Raw genomic sequence first — 16,347 nt, 5'->3', positions numbered from 1 at the left:
ACCGCTCCTGCCCCAACGACAACTACAGATGTGAACCGCCATCAACTCTGAAAGCAGGCACTGCCCGAAACCTGCAGTCAGCTTCAGACAGGGCTGTTACTGAGAAAACTTAAGGAAAAAAAATAAAATCTGCTGAAAGCAGAAATAGTTCTGTTTCAGCCAAAGCAGGACATCAGGTCACAAAGGTAATTAGTTTGCCAGTTCACAGCATATCTGCCTGCCAGTCTTCTTCCTTTCTGACTGTGAACTACAGAACAGATTTTTTGCTTTTAAAAAGCATGGGTGGAGAAGGATGAAGGTGCACTAAAAATGAGTGACTTGCCATTGTAGAGGGCATGTGCCCTGAGAATTCCTCTGGATTAGGTAGTAGCTTATTTGCACCTTGAGAAACTGGAACATGCCCGTCTGAACCAGCTCCTGTTACACTGATGGTATTAACACTCTGCCAGAGCTAGGCTCAGATGAAATTCATCCCCCTTCTGTCTTAGTGAGTGGGAGGTAAAACTTGCAGTATGTTGGTGATGTTGTACAAAGGCTGCTGAGAGGGGTTTTGCTTGCAGAAAGATGTGTTTGCAGGGTCTGAGGCCGATGCTATACATTGAACTCAAAGTTACCTTAGAGTGGGGAAAAAAACAAAAAAGAGAGAGGAAGGGAAAAAAAGGGATTAAAAAAACCCCCACAAACTCCTTTGCCGCCAAGGCCAGCAGGGAAGAGAAACAGTGTGGATGCTCTCCTGTGCAGTGGGTGCTGACAACGATGATGATTTTTCACATTTTCCCCTGGCCTGATGCACTTCTCATCAGGATCCACTCAAACCCACTATGCTTGTTCCTGTTCATGGTGGGATCAAAACATATTTGGGGTCGTATGATGACTGGTTTTGAAGCCTCGTACATGTGTGTTACAGGGTAATGCTTATCTGCTTTGTTATTCACTAGGTCTTGTTCTTCCTCCGATATAAACAGAAGGTTACGAAACAGGTTATGAAGAGAGTGGGGGAGAAAGGGTGATCTTGCCCTGAGGGCAGTCACTTTCCCCGAGAAACCCAGCTTGACAACACTCCTGGGGTTTGCACAGGCTCCTTAGCACAGCCACAAAAAGGGAAAAAACTGCCCTGGCACCTTCAGGAAAAACACTGCCGCAACAACCTAGGGCTCACCTAGGGGTTACAGAGCTGGGAGGGAAAGGTAGGGTACAGGACTGCAAACAGAAGACCCCTGGTGTCAGGAAGGTTAAGGCACTAATGGCACTGTGTAACTATTAAAGGTATATGAAAGAGATACAATACTTGCATCTTTAGGAAATACTCCCTTGGGAATTTACAATGGCTACTGATGAACTCCATTTCTGTCGCGTATGTTTTGTTACGACTTGCAGCACTGCACTTTGGTGAAATGCTGAGAAAGGGTGTTCAGTTTACTAGCAGTACTTTGCTGTTCCCTCTTCGTAGGTAAAATCCAAATACACATTTCTGTTGTTATACTAGAAATACTTCAAAGATCAAAGTTGATTTTGACTTAACTCAAATTGACTGGTTAGTGGAAGACAAGAAAATTCATGTAGCTTGTTGAGCTGGTCTAACAAAAGCAGTTTAATTTCTTCCAGTAGAACTTGGACCGCCTGCACCACAAGTTTGTTCTTAGGGCTTGGGTTAACACCCCATTTTTTCTTTCTGACTTCTCAAACATAAGCACAGATAATTGACCTAAGAAAATGATAAATGGGAAAAAAAAGAAGAAAAGGAATAAATCCTTTTACAAAAGAACATTTTAGAAGAGTGTGGATGAAAGTTAACAACTGCTCACTTGTTCATGTCTTCTCCAGGTCACAGTGCATCAACCAGATGAAAGAATTAAAAGAACAATGTGAAGAAAGGGTAGATGAGCTTACAAAAAGGGGCAGTGATCTACCTCCACAAATCAAAGAAAACAAAGACTTCTCAGAAGATTCAAAGAAAAGTGGCCAGGTATGGTTTGGGTAACTTCTTAAAAATCTTTTTCTTTGTAATTCTTAAGTCTTTTTCCACCTTTCTGCCATCTCCAACTAATATTAGTCCATCTCATTAAGTTTTGCACTGCTTTCCTTCACATTTGTTGAATGTTTCTGGTCTGTGGGAAATGGAGTGAATCCAGGGACAGAACAGACAGAGGTCCTGCAGGACACTCCAAATCACTGTGTCCCTAAGACGGGCAGAATTTGAGAGGTGATGCAGGGAGTGGTGTGGAGCCCATTAAAAAAATATTTACACTGCTGAGCTTTGGTTCACAGCTCCTTTTGACTTTGTTAAAGGACTTGGTTGCTTTGTGTGTTGAAGATGTGTGCTAAAGGTGAGGATGAGTTGTGAATCACTTCAGAGTAGCAGTAAGCCTTGAATGTGACATTGTAGTACAAGGGTCTTTGAGGTCTGTCAGCTATGAATTTTCACAGAAATCCTAATGTCAGCCTTCTACTGTGGGAATAAGGGGAAGATAAATCTCTTAGCTGTTTGCTTTTGGATATTCTGAGTCAAAGAACTGCAAAAGGCGTTGCTGCATGTAACGTGAAAAGGCTCACGAGGACAGGGCAGGCTTGCCGCATAGGGTGGCCATGTGCCAGCTGACTCTTTCTTCCTGGGGTACAGAGGGCAGGAGGAAATCCTGAGAAGAGGCCATTTCAGATCATCCTGTTGACTTGGCATGTGGATTACTGACAATGCTTCAGTGAAGCAGGATTTAGTCAGGGATAGGACTTGATTGGTTAAGCCTGATACAGATGGCCCTGGAAACATGCAATGGAACTCCTAGGTGAGAAGGCAACTAATTTATTTCTATGTACCAAAGCAGCCCTTTCTTCAGGACTATGAGCACCAGTTAACAGAAGTTACATTTTTTCACATATGATTGCAATGGGGCCTTTCCCCCACACCTGGGTGGCCAACTGTCATTGCAAAGGCAGGAGGGATTTGGTAGTATATACTCTTTTCTCTTTGCCTAGGAAAAGGCTACTAGAAGAAACAATTTGATGACTTCAGAAGTGGAAAAGGTAAAACAACAAGGATTGAAGTTGGGTTTTGCAAATAGCTGGAAGTGGGTGGGGGAAAAAGGCTGAAACATCTGTCCAGAGACCCTTAGGTGTTCAGGTGATGGTTCCAGTCTGTGTCCAGTCCTTTATGTAAAATGGTGGGAGATACAACTGCTGAAGTTTGTGACCTTTTATCCTAGGAACCTGCGTTGCCTGAGAACTGCAAGATGAATGAAACATCAGAGACAGGAAACACTAGCTAGTTTTCCCTTTTAAAAAAAAAAAAAAAAGTGAAAGCTCTTGTTTGTCAATAATTTTTATCAACAGTGTCAAATAAGTAAAGAAAAAATAATAATAGTAATAGGAAATATATAGTAATAAGTAAATAAAAAGCCCATCATTTGGAGATGATATATTTGTTTGACAAACAAATGTATCTTGTTTAATGTCAAGATGTAAAATACTGTTTGGAAAGTTGACATGGGGAAGACCATACAACAGAGGTAATCAACTTAATTTCTAGTGTGGCTTTGCGGCAGATTGTCATTACAATTACTTGCCCCAGATCCTTTTTTTAACCCCCTGTTTTGCAGTTTAGAGGTTTTTCTTTACCATTTCCAGTTTGGAAAGGAAATCATCCCAGAAGGAACCTGAGGAGTTTGGCTGAAGCCCCTCTGCAGGACAATTTCAGTCTCCTGCAACAAGTCCCATAGCTGGAGGCAGTCTTTACTCCAAGCAGCCAGTAGGTTAGACAGGGCAGGTTATCTGTTCTCCTCTTAATCTAGAGGTGGGATGGTCCAGATGAGATAATAACTAATATAGCTACAGCCTAAATAAATTCTGTCTGCTTGTGTTCCCTAGTATCTGTGACAGCATTTCTTCTGTCAAGCTGTAACCTTCTCAGTTGTTTGCCTATGGATTGCAACTTTTTGCTTGTACAAAAGCTGAGTTATTTATCATTAGTGCAAGGTAACCATGATGAAATTTATGTGTTTTTAGCCACTTTTTTTAGCTGGAGTAACTCCTGTTTGTAAGATGTACATGCTTATGTAATAGAAAGGTCAGAGTTAAAATAAAACAGAGGAAGAAAATGGAGCATTGGTTGGTTAATAAATATACAGCTTTTCTTACAGCTCTGTGTTTTAAGGAATGATATATACTTCTCAGCTGAGAAATATACATGTTCCAATTATTATATTTTTATCCAACTACTTCAATTTAAAAAAATGTCAGCATATACCCTTTTAATTTATTTGACGCTATCATTAAAAATTACTGAGCTAGAAATTTAAGATACTGTAAGTTAAGGGTTTTTGCTTGTTTAATTAAGAGGTAATTTCTTGCTAGTAATTGCAGGCTCAGTATTCTTACAGAAGAACTCATGCCCAGCATAAAGTGAAAAATCGTCTTATGTTCAGTTTCTGATGATTTCTGCTGTAGAGAGTGACTTCAAGACTGAATTGCTTATAAAACAGAAACATTTTTAAATACAGCATTGTTGTTTTAATGACTGAAGGAAGATGGAGTTCTTCTGAATATCCCTTACTGTAATAACCAAATATTCTGTGGTAATACTTGCTTCTCAAGCTTTCATAAAAGTTAATGCTAGATTATTTGTTGTTGATGTTGGACTTCATGGTGTTGACCCAACAAGGTCTTTATTTCTGCCTGGCTTTGACTGAGCTTAAACATTTTCAAAACAGCCTACAAATCCTCTACAACTTTGGCTTCTTGGTTATTTAACCACTTCTTTCCGCAGACATTTTTCCAAATGACTGTGTGAACATTTGACAACCTCGTGTTTTATTGACCTGCTTAGAAGAATGGGTAGCTATTCTTATCAACAATCGTAACAGAAAACTTTCTGTTGACTGTATGACTTTCTATACCATAAGGTTTCCTATTCATTTGTATAGTACCAGGTATAAAAAGATTTATGCCTCTAAATGTTGGTATGATTGTTCTTTCTCTGTGTATTTTGATTTTTTTTAAAAAAAACAAAACCAAAACCTAACAAAAAAGTTTCGTAGAAAACCCATAGAAAAGTTTCATAACAGTCCAGTTTGCTGCACTGAAGCTGGTGTAGCATGGGCTGAACATAGTTGTAGGCCAGTTCTATATGGGCTTGCTTAACTGAAGTTTTATTACGTCCAAACTCAGTTTACCTGTCCCTGTGGATTACTAACGGTAGTTAACACCATCTGTTTGTGTGCTCTGCTGACCCTGATGTGGTGGCAGGGCAACAGTGGAGAAATATGTAGTGTTACAGTAATGTGACCCTCGGAGAATAACAGGTAGTGTTTCTTGTAACCGCATTGTTAGCTGCAGTTAGATTAATCAAGGTGTGTTACATTCTTCCAGTGTGTTGTGCTGTTATGTAGAAACGTCACTGCTCATTCAAGATTGTATGGTACTTCCATCACCATTAAAAATTTCAGTCCAAATATTTCTCGGAACGTTACAATTTTTTTTCCCCCTCTACTGAATTCTTGTCTAACTTCCACTTCCCTTTCCAAATCCAGGAGTAGTTATATAGACCAATGCTTATCTGTGTACATTCACTTTATAGGTCAGTATTCAACTGCCAGCCTTGAAGCAAACCGAGACCAAGCAGGCCGACTTGGAACAGCAGAAACTCAATGAAGATGTACCTAAGGCAGTACCTACAGTAAAAAAGACAGATCCGCTGCAGGCTAAAGGTGAGATGGAAATCACTGTCTTATGAGCAACTGGTAAGAACATTTGTAATTTAACTGAACATTTAAAAAGCATTTTTGTACACAAGATTAAGATGGAAAAAGTGAGTGACACCAGTGGACTGAACTCTAATCAGTTTTCCAGCTGTGGAGATGTACAATATCTATTCAAGCACTTTTATTACTAGCATTTCTACTGGTTCAGTTTTGTTGTAATTAACATGTTACATGTAAAGGAAAATACAAGTATTAACCATCCTAGTCATATTCCTCATTTAATATGGAGAAAAAACTGCTTTTGGAAGCAATGATTTTCAAGCATGTTTAAAATTTGCTTTCTTAATGTTTGACACATCTAGCCTGCTACCCCTTCCTATGGAATAGCCAAAAGTTACGCTTTAAACAAACACACATCCATGCTTCCTTATGTTGTCACTGAGCAAAATGAAAGTAAGGGAAATGATAGGCAGGAGATCGCATTAGTTAACCTAATGGTTGCTTTTGGCACTAAACGCTCTGCAGCTATGAATGCCTGTGTCCTCATGTGTCAGTCTTGCATAGTACCGTGTGACAGAAATTCAATTTCCTATTTAATTATTCTTATATGCTATCTTAAATTACAATCTTGGGAGCATGCAGCTTTCAGAGAGCTATCAATTGAAGACAACATCTATATATACTGTATTCAAGCAAATTTTATCGTGATTTTTTAGTGAAAAATACAGATACACAGGAAAAAAGATATGGTAATGTCTGCTAAAAGTAATAGCCCTCCTGCACTTCCTCTTCATATTTAAAAATAAGAACAGCTTTGATTTACTTGCAGGTCTGCCCATGTGACTGCTTTGTCCTGAGCTACTTTTGAACACCAAATCAGTTTTATTGTTGGTTACAAAATGTAACACACAAACCCGTTGCTTATATAGTACACTGCAATTCTTATTTAAACTGCTGTGTTTCACCTGCCCAATTTATTAACTGCACATACCAAAACTTTAAGTAGGTAGAAGTCTGAATCTGTTGACAGTAAACAATGTCTCATCCTTTAGTTGTTCCCAGTAGGAGAAACATGGGTTGTCTTTTATCTTTGGAACCGATGCGGTTGAAAGATACTCTTTCAGAAGAAAAACACAAATTGAATGAGAAAGATAAAGCAGTATTTATTAAAGGTTTTTTAACTTGTGTCCCCACTGCAAGGCATTAGGTTTTTTACTCAGAATCATTTTTATTGTTTACAGAAAGAATAAATGGCCTAGCTGACATCAGAAAACAGGAGCCCAAGGCAGAGGAGGAGCAGCTTTCTAGTCAAATGAAAAACCCACAGGATTCACTCAAGGCTGCTGCAGGTCATAAGGAGATGCTGCCCAAGTCAGAGAAGGAGCTGAATCCATCTGAAGATGAAAAACATGTAGCTGGGCAAGATGCGTTACAGCTGGCAGCAGAGCAGGCTGCCAGTGAGGAAATTGAACGGGAGCAGCTCCTAAATTACGATGCTAAGGAGGATGACTCGCCCCTCGGAAAGGCTGGTTGGTAGCATGTTGCAAATTGTTAAGAACAGTAAAGAAATGAAAGCATGGAATAGGCCACAATTTCTGCAACAGTAGTGGCAGCTGGCTGAACTTGGTATAAGGTTTCATAAAGGTCAGTGTGAGACGCAAAAGGTTAGTCAGTCCCCAGCAGCCTTCTACAGTCCCTGGGTAAAGATGGAGGCTTCTGTTTGTGTGCAACATGGAGCTGCCAGGCTGGGTTCTTCTGCGTCACCACAGCAGCCTTCCTGTCTCTCTCTCCATTGGCTGTACAAGGCATTTGGGGAAACTAGCCCCAAAACTTTTTGGTATTGAGACATTACAAGAACATGATGCATATGAAAAGGATGAGACCTGAACCACATGTATCCGCAGCACCAAGCAGCAAACCTGACCAGAATCTAGACATCCCTGTGCCTGTCTTGAGGAACTCAATACAGAGCTCAAGACTGCCTTATGGCAGTCAGAGCATGAATTGATGCCCACAAAAAAATGCTGTTTATGCTTTTCTAGTAAACACATTCATAGAATCATAAGTAACAATGTTAACACTGTTGATAACTTGGCAGGGATGAATAATCTCATCTGCATTGCTAAAGTGATATTTTTTGACTGCTCCAAAAAGATGCTGGCCAGAGCAGGCTGTCCCCCAAAGAGATGTGAATACAAGTTACTTAAACTGCTTCCATTTTAACAGAAAGAAATAGCAGAAAGATCAGGTAAAAATACCATCCAACAATTAGTGCAAGAAAAAACTCTTCCATGTAGCCTGTGAAAGGTCAGAGTTTCTATGAGCTAGGAAGACTAGCAGGATGTTCTTCAGGCTTGATTGTTCAAGCAAGAACACCATACCTTACTGCAAAGGTTCCTTGTAGCCAAACGAGCCTAAGGTAGAAAAAGATTTCTTCTGCATTCCCTGAGCATCCTCTGCTTTCAATAAAAACTGATTTTAAAAGTTGGAGACCTTTAGGTCTGTAAGTGTAAAAATCTGTTTGATGGTTTGGTGGTCTGAACATGGACAGCATAAGGCTAAAAATTTTCAAGCCTGTTTCCAAGCCAGTTACTAATTAGAGGGCTTGGCTTGAGAACATTCAGAAACAGAGACTCTGATCTCTCTTAACTGGGGTATGCTTATACCCCTATGCTGTTATATTTTTTTTCTGGCTGGTTAACTGAAAAATAAGGGTAGTAGTTTGGCAATCAGAAATAGTGTTTCCACTTACTTCTGAGCTCTCTATATAAAGAAATCTTAAGTTGTTGGGATGAATTAATGACTGGGTGAACAAAATCTCTTACAGAAAAGTACTTTTGTGTTAAGTCAGCATATAAAATACTCTTTAGGCTACATTCGCAGCTTTCTGCTTGGACAAACTAAAAACAAGAAGAGGGGGAAGCCAAGATATTGTTTTAGCAGCTATGGTAACACATTTAAAAGTAACATCACAGTCAAGTTTTCAGCATTGGGTTCAGGTTTTACTCTTCCTTAGGCTGTCCTTTAATGTATTCTGAAATTATGTAAAGCTTTTTCTGTCCATCTGAGTGCTGGCTGAATTCTATTACACTTTCCAAATCCCAAAAGATTCTTTCTATCTAGTTCTTTAGACAAGACAGCAAAAGCTTCTGTGAAATTTAACAGTTGAAAAGGGAAAATAATATGAAAGCCTACTCTAAACAGCAATTAATTCAGCAGCAAAGTAAATTCTGTGGAAGATTGTTACAGTAATTGTTTCTTGTGCAGATGACCTTATGGTACAGCATAAAACTAATTAATTTTAATATTTTTCAGACAAACAGGAACATGAAGCACTGAACCAGGACAAGGATGTCGATTACAATTTAGATGAGAATGAAGCTGAATCAGAAACGGACAAGCAAGCAGCACTTGCAGGGATTGAAAATGGTAAAAAAGAAAAAAAAAGTTTTAAACTACATACCACATGCTGAAAATTTTAAGATGATATTTTGAATGGTATCCTGCAGCAGATATAGCTAGCTAATTTCTGTTCTTTGAGCTTTCCCTCATGTTGACAGTGTGACCTATTTTCTGCGTAGCATCACTGAAGCTACTGTTTAACATGTGGTGGGGAGAAACAGTATCTGTAGCTTCGCTATACTATACAGTACTTAACAGTCCTTTCAAAATCTCTCCTGCTGTGTTCTAGATTGTTTTGTAGATGAAGAACAATCACTTCTGCTTCTTAAAGAGATTTCTGTACTCTTCGTTTTTCCTAATTAGTTCAAAACCCTGAAGATATGAAGAACCACTTACCTGAGCAAGGTGAAGAACAACAGAGGTTGTGAACAAAGGAGGTTCAAGATGCAACTTGGTCACCTCTTCATATAAATGCAGCAGTGATGACAGCAAAGTGATCTGAGAATGTTTTGATTATCTTCTCAAGGCTTTAGTAAGGGCCCAAATGAAGTAGTATTTTCTTGTGACATTTTAGTACGGTTTCAGTGGTGAAAAAAATAATCTTAAATCTCTGGAAGCTTGCTTTAGAGCAGCTTGACCTCTGCAATGACTCCTTCCTTCCTACCAATTACAAAACTGAAACCAGCTAGCAGTAAGTGTAGTAACTTTGAAGCTGGCTAACTTGTACAGTCATATTACAATAACTGTGCATGGATTGGTGGTAGATGAGAAAGTCCTCTCTCAAGGATGGATCTCTCCCCTGAGCAATGCAGTAGAGAACCCCCCAGCCTTGTTTTAAGAGGAGCTAACTTAACTTGACAGAACATAGGAAGGATGAAAAATGGCCAATGCTGCAGTCTGCCCTTGTGCCTCTTCTGGCACCTTTTTACTGTAATGTAGATGGACTCAGAAAGCATGACTGTAATCCCCAGATATTATGCAGTATGATACATTTTCCTGGGCATCCTAAATTAAATTGCTAGCTTACAGTATCTGTAACCAGGCTGAAACACTGTCCTGGGTGTGTTCTCAGCTTTTTTAGGTTAAAAAAAAAAAAAAAAAAAAGCTTCTGACAATAGTGTTTTCTCATTGAGATTAGCCAGGAAGATTTTTTTCTGAAAGCTTTGTTGGACTCCTGTTCACAAGATCAGTACTACAGTATGGTTCAGTTACCACTAGCTTGCACAAGTTCAGAGTGTAAAAAAAAAATAAAAACTCCTGAACTTTTCGTGACAGAAGCCATTTGAAATGGTGTGCTATGACTACCCTTTACTCCACCTAGCCACTGTCTTCTGCTAAGAAGTAGAAAGGCAGATGCTTGCCGTGTAGAACAGCAATCATCTCAGCTGTTCAAAGTGACTAATCTTCTTTGCTGGACTTTGGAAGAGCTTAAACCAGACTACGCATTTACGAGACATCTGTCTCCCACAGGTGAAGCTGTAGTTGTTGTGAAGTCCTATGTTATGCACAATGTATCATGTTCTTAATGTTCTGTAGTCTTCGTCTTTTCTGTAACTTGTTGAATGTAAACTATTTACTAGTTTACTTGTGATAACCTAGAACTACCCTCTACTACCACTAAAGCACCCTTAACTGCAGTCTAGCCTGCATTGTTGTAGCCAGCCATTTTGAAGATTGTGTCTCAAGAGTGACACCTTTGTTTGGAGCAGTCTTTGGAGTATGAAACAACTTTTGTTGAGACAGCATGGGAGCAGACGGACATGACTAACTTCCCAACCAGCAATTCCATTTAAGAAAAATACAGATTTGTCTCAGCTTTCTCTTAATGCAGGGCCAGGTTGGATGAAGCTTTGAGCAACCCTGTGTAGCAGAAGGTGTCTCTGCCCACGGCAGAGGGGCTGGAACAAGATGATCTTTAAGGTCCCTTCCAACCAAACCATTCTACAATTTTGTAAATAGTTTCGTGGTGTGTCATTCCTCACGTGTAGTGGTTTGACTCCTGTACTGTAAGATGTCTAAATATGCAAGTGGAAGGTTGGTTCTTTTGTGTATGAAAAGTATTAGTTGTCATTGAGTGAAAGGCAGAGCTCAAATCCAATGGTGCCTATTATTATGCCTAAATATGTAAACAGTTTGCTTGATAGACTTGCCCTGTATAACTTGAATTCTTCTAAAAGAAAAGCACTAACTTCCATTCCTGAGTTCTTGGTTACTCTGGGTTTTTCACCATTTAAGTCAGGGTTAAGTAGTCTGGGCTACTACAGTCTATATAGCAGGGAAATCAAATGCTTGTAAGCAGGAGAGAAAAGGAGGTATAAGCATCACTTCTAACTGACAAGTATAGGGAAACTGGGCTATTAAGTTTGGGGTTTTTTTGCAAATAATGGCATGTTTTAACATCAAAGTGTTTACCTGTATTCTGAGTAAAAGGGGCATTTCCTTTGGACTTAATCTGTAAACAATTATATAGCTGAGATGAAGTTAATCAGGAATTTAATAGGGATTGTTAAAGAACATATATTCCAACAGTATAAAATGTCCAGTGAAACTCTATTCAAGTTGAATGAATGGCTTTAACTTCATACTGGTAAAATCCCAAACAAACAAAATCCTTAAGGTAATTAATATATTGCCAGAGAATTCCTTTAAAATGAATTGGTTTGGCTGTATTTCTGTACAGAACTCAAACCTGACTGGGCTTCTCACCAGCCAGCTCAATGTTGTCCTCCACATAAACAAGACTACCTTTGTACAAATCACACGTTACACCTCTGACAGTGGGGGGGTCTGAAAGCTTATGTAAAAGCAACGTTCAAAAGCAGAGAGGAATAAAATCTTACTCTCAATAGCTTTAAGTGCTACCAGAATGTAACCAGGGTGGTAGATTTCTAGTAGACAGGGGGGGCTTTATGTCTACTATGTAAAAACTTTCAAATTAAAGGACTTTTAGTTGAACAAAACAAGAGATTCATTTGCAACTGTGTTTTATGTAGTGTTGTCGATCACTAAAATTTTTAGCTGCATGAGGCAGGGAAAGCTTCTTTGCTGTAATCAGTTTGGGGTTAAATTAACGCTTCTTCTTCTTGATGTTTTTTTAAAAACTACACCTGATCCATTTTAGATAAGCATTTTAAAATAAAAAGAATCTTCTCTACTGTGTATTCACCTTAGGAGTGGATGGACTGTACAGAATAACGTTACTGAAAATGGCAAAGACGATCATTCCTGTTTTCTTAGTTCTATAAATGATGTGGAACTTGGTTTCTCTTTTACTTGCTGCTTCCCTTGGAGAAACACCAAAGGCTGTCCTTGAGCTGCTCTCATGTAGGTAAAGATTTTTAAAACAGCAAAGATTGTGATTGTTTTCAAGGCAGTAAAAGCCAGATGAATTCTCAGTTTCCTGCACTAGAACCAGTTTGCCATCTTTACAATTACATTTTCCAGGATCTTTATTCTTTTGGCAACCATACAGAAGCATTCAAGTATATTAATCATGACAATAAGCAAACTTGTAAAATGGTATGCAGCCTCCTTAGCAGAGAAATCAAGAAAAGCCTGTTTTCAGGGCAGTACTCCTGCTTATTTCAAGAAGCTGCAAATTGCTGGCAGACAAGCGGGTGTTCCACGTCGGAGTTTCTTCATCTCGCTCAGCAGTGCTGCTGCTTAGGTGATGGAGTTGAAGTGCTATTACTCCACAGTACAACTATATGTTAGGAGATGATATACAAATGTCTTGCATGGTCAAGCAGGAGCTACAAGCTCATCACTATGGAGGAAGCCATTTTGCACCAAAATCAAATTGTCCTGTCCAACACAGTCAAACCTGGAGAATTTGCTTTTATGGCCCAGGTCAGACTTGGCCATATGGTTTAGCAAAGGGCAAGTCAGCTTTTTAAACCCCCCCCCCCCCCCCGTTGTGTTCAACACAACAGCTTACCTCTATTATTTCATATCTGGTGGAAGCACAGGAGGAAGAACTGTTGCAGGAGGGAAAGGATAGGTCTAGGGCTCCTCCTGTTTGGGATTTCTACCTACATCAACCATTACAGAAGGCAGTAGGATCCAGCAGCAGTATTGCAGTCAAAACTGGAGAACGAAGGTCATGCAAGAGCTGACTGAGCAATAGAACACATTAGTAATCCCTCCTTTGCAATGGCAAAGTAACAACAGCATTGAAATAAAGTTGCAGAGTAGTTAAAATACAGTCCTCGCATGCTGTGTTCCTGTGTTGCTAGTGACTATTACAGTGTTACCTACACAGATTCTCCAGTACCATGAAGAATAAAGACAAAGGAACAAACTGCAAGTAGAAATAGCTCAGTCCATTTCTAGCTGTCTTCAAGGACTTTTCTTACACTTGAGGGAAAACACCTCCTAAACAATTGGCTTCAGTTAAACAAACAAAAAATAATCACTTAATTCAGTGCAGTAGGAGCTAAATGACTAGCTTCATCTGCTTTTAAATTCCTATAAAGATTGTTCCTATAAAGATTGTTTTAGCTTGCAGGACTTGGCAAAAAAAGAACCCAGTCTTTCTACTTGCAAAGAGAGCAAATTTGATGCAATTTAGGCAAAAATATGGAATCTCACAATCTCTGCAAGTGGCTTTGTTCAAAGCAGAATTTCAGTAGCTCAGCTTTGTCTATCAGGCATGTGGCTCTACTGCATTATTTTTGTTCAGTCTCAAATGTTATTCAATCCCTAAACCACCATTTTCTGTCAGTTCATTCATAAAAAAATGGTCTGTGATTAAAACTGATAATATCAATTAAGATAACAACATTCTTCAACAATACAGTTGATTAAAATCAGCTTCACCCATAAAACTTTATACAAACCACTTCAAAACAGTAGTTGTGATTCAGATCACATAAAGGCGGCAGACTATAGATATTCCATGTAACAGTACTTTTATCCTGGAGATCCCTCTCAGTCTGGGTACATCACTACATATTCCATCCTACAGCTGGTATCTGATACACAGATTATGCTTCAGGTATCCTAACAGTAATCTCATCTTTCAAACAAGCTTCACAACTGGAAAATACTTATGAGGGGAGAAGTCAAATTCTGGAGGAACCTGGAAAGAAAAGATTAAAAACATTACACATCAGTACTACTGAATTTAATACTCAAAACAAGGGATACCCTGCAAATAGAAGAACAACTTCTAAACAGCAAAAGATTGAAAAAACCCCCCAATCCTAGCTCTTTAAATTAATATCTGAAAAATATTCCAACCCAGTTCTGGATATGCCAATCATTCTCCAGTAGTGATGAGCACAAAGCTGTAGAGCGCTGGTGTGCCTCTTCAGTGTGCTCCTTCACTCTCCTGTGCTTCAGGACATCTGAAGGCCCTCTCCTCCCTCCGACCCACATGGCACCCGTTAATCCTGACAGCTGGCACTCTCCTGACCGTTTTCACACAAGCTCCTGACATGCTGCTACCGATTACTTCTTCCTGCTCTTGAAGAATACCCGTATTTGTACATGTCATCCACATGCACCTCCCAATTTTTTTTTTTCCAAAACATTTAGGAACGAGAATTTTCCATATTTAAACAACTACAACAAACTATTTCCAAGGGAAAAATGGACTAAGTTACTTCCCTAGTTTTAACTAAGAGTCAGAGTAACTACAGCCTGAATCTGCTCATTCAGCTGTATGAGATCTGTGGTAGCACTGCATGTAATAGAACCTTTCACATTCAATTCAGCTGGCATTTTCTTACCTTGGAGTCTTTTTTGTGGCCTCCTGCCAGCAGCTTCATGACCACAATATTGGGTTTAGCAACTTTCAGAATTCGATTGACCTAAACACAAAACAGCAAGAACTTTTCAAATGAAAGCGTATGACCTCAAAATTATTTCAAGAATAATATTCAAGTGTTTACATACTCTAACAATACAGCAGTCCTCTTACAGTATCAGTTTAACAGAAATCACTGCGTTTTGGATTTGCTTTGAAGTATAACAGCTGGATTAATGAAATTTAATGAAGGGAGCGTGTTTTTTAATAGTCACTTTTTTTATTCAACAGACCATAGAAACCACTGCTCTACATGCTTATGTTAAGGCAAGTTCTGAGGCACTCATCCAAATAAAGGTTAAGACAGACTCTCGGCATCTACCCCCCAAAACTGTGACATGATGAGAAAGGAAAACTCAAGTATCAAACTGGTGGTTTTTTGCATGGAAGTGCTCTGGGCACACTCAAACTACCTGTAACTACCCTGGTTAGCCTCAGTCGGATAGCTCTGTGTGAGTACCACCAGGATCCAGAGAACAGGCAGGGATTCCTAAATTCTCAGGAGAACCTAATCCCGTAACTGTTCTTAACCTGCTCAGATGTGACAGAATAAGTGTCCTCCTTGCTCCAAATTACAGTCACAGACACTTAGTTTTCAGGCTATGGACAAAGAGGGAGAATCTCCTACCCATGTTTACAGCCCAGCGCTGAGAAAACTGCTTCAGGAAAGAAGTGTGAGACTCAATCCTCTTATCAGCCTGATGACATTCAAACCTATTTTTTTCCCACCTCTCAGGAGTACACATGAAACCAGATTCCAGGTAAGTGAGGCAGGCATGTGTCACCTTTTTGTTAAAACTGATACGCTTTTAGAACAGGGCCAGAAGGCAGCATGCAAGAAGGAACTAAGTTGCCATCTAGCACCAAAGATGCTCAGCAGGGAGAGGTTTTGGAACAGTGAGCACAATCCTGATTATATTATTTAATGTATTGAGAGAGACCACTGTAAGACACCAGAACCCTCTTCTGTCCACTACTTCAAAGCACTCAGCTTTGCTCAGCATTTTGACAAAGTATGCTTTGGGTCTCCAGCAGACTCAGCTGAAAAAACCCACTTATTGTATTATGCGCAAATACTCCTTTTTCCAGTATTTCAGTCTTACCTCATAGTCTGGATTGGGAATATTCTCAAGAATCATTTTAGCTTGCTGGAAGTGTTTGCTAGCCGCCATGTAGAGATCTGATGACTGAGGAGGTGGGCTGTACTTATTTAAATCAGACATTTCCTAGCATGTTACAGAAATACATAAATATACATTAAAATCAGTTGCCAACAAATTGTATTTTTATCACCTTAAATGAAACGAAATTACCATGTTCAAGAAAAAAGTTAGGTCAACTAAGTAATATTTTAACAATACTGAAGTTGAAAACATTTCTTTAAAATGGCAAATACCAAGCAGCAATATGGTGCTTAATGATTATTTTAGTGTCATAAAATGC

At 39.3% G+C, this 16,347-nt stretch overlaps 1 protein-coding gene across 1 annotated transcript; it reads left to right on the top strand.

Annotated features, from left to right (window-relative positions):
• Positions 1–1,824: 1,824 nt before the first annotated feature.
• Positions 1,825–9,523, top strand: LOC104156883 (Golgi membrane protein 1-like; the record flags this gene model as incomplete). Its single annotated transcript, XM_009709231.1, has 5 exons — positions 1,825–1,966; positions 5,570–5,699; positions 6,935–7,222; positions 9,009–9,122; positions 9,459–9,523. Coding segments are annotated over 5 exons (739 nt in total), but the record flags the coding sequence as incomplete, so codon positions are not given.
• Between the last annotated feature and the right edge of the window lie 6,824 nt (positions 9,524–16,347).

Source organism: Cariama cristata, unplaced genomic scaffold (assembly GCF_000690535.1).
Source record: "Cariama cristata isolate BGI_N322 unplaced genomic scaffold, ASM69053v1 scaffold43361, whole genome shotgun sequence".
NCBI classification, from domain to species: Eukaryota; Metazoa; Chordata; class Aves; order Cariamiformes; family Cariamidae; genus Cariama; species Cariama cristata.
This window is presented reverse-complemented; position numbering and strand designations above follow the sequence as displayed.